The following is a 2,663-nucleotide window of genomic DNA, read 5'->3' as shown; positions in this document are numbered from 1 at the left end:
AACAGGATGTTATTTCTCTGTAATAAGCTGGAAAGTGATTCCTGTCATTTTAAATGTTTATAATAAACCTGATATAAAGTCATAATCAGCTGATTGACAGTCTGCCTGGGAACGTCTTCATGTTCCGGCTGATCCAGGTGTTCATGAAGCAGAACCAGGAGCAGAACCCATCTGACCTATGCAGTCCTGGTTGTCGACGTAGTGGACCTCGTTGACTCCCAGCCCCTCCCTCTGGTACAGTTCCTGCTCCTGCAAACCAATGGAGACGTTCTTAATGAGACACGGTTACAGACATTCAGCATGTTCACAAAGTGTCTTAATGAGGCCGGCGACAGCTGCGGCGGCCCCTGAAGGGCACGTGGACTCGCTCGGCCCGGTTCTGCTGTTAAAGGTTACAGCTTTCACAGCAGCTGTTAACCTTCTGATCTACGAACGAGGAGCATGAAACGAGTCTGCTGGCGCTGGAAGGTTTGGACCCAGTTCTTTAGCAGAAACAGAAGGCTGGAGAAGCATCATCAGCTCTTTAAATAGAACCTGTAGTGACCCGGGGACGGCATCAGTCGCCATGACAACGGCCGACCTGAACGAGTCCGACCTGAACGAGTCCGACCTGAACGAGTCCCGACCTGAACGAGTCCCGACCTGAACGAGTCCCGGCCTGAACGAGTCCCGACCTGAACGAGTCCCGACCTGAACGAGTCCCGACCTGAACGAGTCCGGACCTGAACAAGTCCGGACCTGAACGAGTCCGACCGGAGCTCACCTCCTTCAGGATCCGCTCGTTGAAGAACTGCTGCAGCTTCTCGTTGCAGTAGTTGATGCAGAACTGCTCGAAGCTGTTGTGTTCAAAGTACTCTGGAAAATAAGAGCCACGATTAAAGAACATCTGCTGAGCGGAGAAGAACCCGGAGAAGAACCGAGTCACCGTCTGACGCTGAGCACTGACCGAAGCCGGCGATGTCCAGCACGCCGATGAAGTTGGCGGACGAGTCGAAGGGGAAGCACTGGTTGACCCGGGTGACCACGTGGTCGAAGAGCCGGCTGTAAACGGCCTTCGCCAGCGCGTCCCGGGCGTTGTTCGCCTGCTCCACCTTCAGCGGGACTCTGGAGGAAAGAAAACACATCATCAGGTGTTTACAGCAGGTGACAGGTGACTGCGGCCCTCGTTCAAAGGTTAAAGGTCATATCCAGGTATGATCTTACCTGTTGCAGACAGCTCTGTGTCTGACAGACAAACAGCTGTTCAAAGAGCCATCTATAACAGGTAAGATGTTTATAACTGCTGGAATATCACTTTATCACCTCGGCTGAGAAAGAAATGTTTCAGGTGAGAAAAAGATCATTTTCCAGGAAGGAAGAGGAAGTTTTATTCTTTAATATCAAGAATTCATCACATCGGCAGGATCCGACCGGACCAAACAGGAGCCGGAGTGACAGATTCTCATGTCACTGAGAAGGTCCAGGTGCCAACCAGACCCCGATCATCTGCTGAGAGCCTGAAGCCCACGAAGCGTCTCCCCTGCAGGACCCAGACCCACCTCCATCAGCAGGACTCCCGGCGGAGCCTCGGATCACATGGACGAGTGACGTGGGTCCCTGCAGGTGTCTCAGTGGGACGTTCTGACACATTATCCTGAGATAGGACGACCCGCTGATCTGGGTTTCATTTCAGCACCTGGATCCATCTGCATCCCATCAGAACTGCGACAAACCTTCTTATTAGGAACCCATGAGCCTCTAAGAGCTCTGATTACTATTCTGATGGTTTGTTCTAATTATTCTCTTTCTGTCACAATCTGCAGCTCAATAATCCGACAAATTAAAAATAAAATCCATCAAAACGGGCGTCTCAGTCAGGGACAGCTTTGACTCCTGGTAGCAGAACATTGCAGGGCGGAGAGGAACTGTGTACCACCATCAGAGCCAGGAAAAGACTAAAATATGAACAACCTCCAGAATATGTTTAACAAGATCAACCACACAACATTTAGCCACATGGAGCTTATATGAGGTGCCAGGATCACCTGCAGGAAGGTGCAGGCTCATTGTTTCCCAGGTTTGTTTTCTGCAGCTCAATCAGCTCCTTTATTGGTGCATTAAATGTTGCTGAAGGTCGGCGGTTTGATTCTCGGCTCTGCAGATATTAGACTTCAGGTTTCCTCAGTTTTAATTTTCAGAGTGGAAGACTGGTGGACAGGTGAGTTCGGTGCTGCTCTCCCGTCAGCTGACCCTCACCCCTGCCCTCTCTGAACTCCCTGCCATGTTTAATTCATGCCACCGGCTGCAGACGGAGGCCTCTCATTTAAAAAGCCGCAGGTTTAAATGCCACGCCGGCAAACTGTCAGAACACTAATCATACCAGCAGCCTCATACCGATTCCCCAGGAGCCTCGGCACAGAGAGAACGTTTTCCCATCCCTCTCAGTGTAATTACCGATGTCAGCGTGTGTAGAAGACCCACCACACACACAGAGCATTTAAATTCAACTCTTCATCTTTCCGTTCATGTATTCTGACTCCGTCCTGCTACAACGAGTCACATTCCATTCAGTTGGACAGGTCCTTCAGGTTAAAACCACTTCCTGTTTGCTCTTCAGGGCTTTTACACTTTAAATCCTAAAATATTTACGGCTCCTTAACGTCAAGCTTCTGTGCTCCCCGTCT

The 2,663-nt window shown here is 50.4% G+C and overlaps 1 protein-coding gene across 1 annotated transcript in view; it reads right to left on the bottom strand.

Annotated features, from left to right (window-relative positions):
- Nucleotides 1-808, bottom strand: part of LOC108229517 (unconventional myosin-VI-like) — a gene marked incomplete at both ends in the record, with an annotated part of 14,487 nt that extends 13,679 nt beyond the window's left edge. The window contains 2 exon segments of the mRNA XM_037981678.1: nt 177-249; nt 764-808. Of these exon segments, the coding sequence (XP_037837606.1) occupies nt 177-249; nt 764-808 (118 nt within the window).
- Between the last annotated feature and the right edge of the window lie 1,855 nt (nt 809-2,663).

Source organism: Kryptolebias marmoratus, linkage group LG19, assembly GCF_001649575.2.
Source record: "Kryptolebias marmoratus isolate JLee-2015 linkage group LG19, ASM164957v2, whole genome shotgun sequence".
In the NCBI taxonomy this organism is placed as follows: domain Eukaryota; kingdom Metazoa; phylum Chordata; class Actinopteri; order Cyprinodontiformes; family Rivulidae; genus Kryptolebias; species Kryptolebias marmoratus.
The sequence above is the reverse complement of the archived record's forward strand: the minus strand, read 5'-3'. Positions and strand labels throughout refer to the sequence as shown.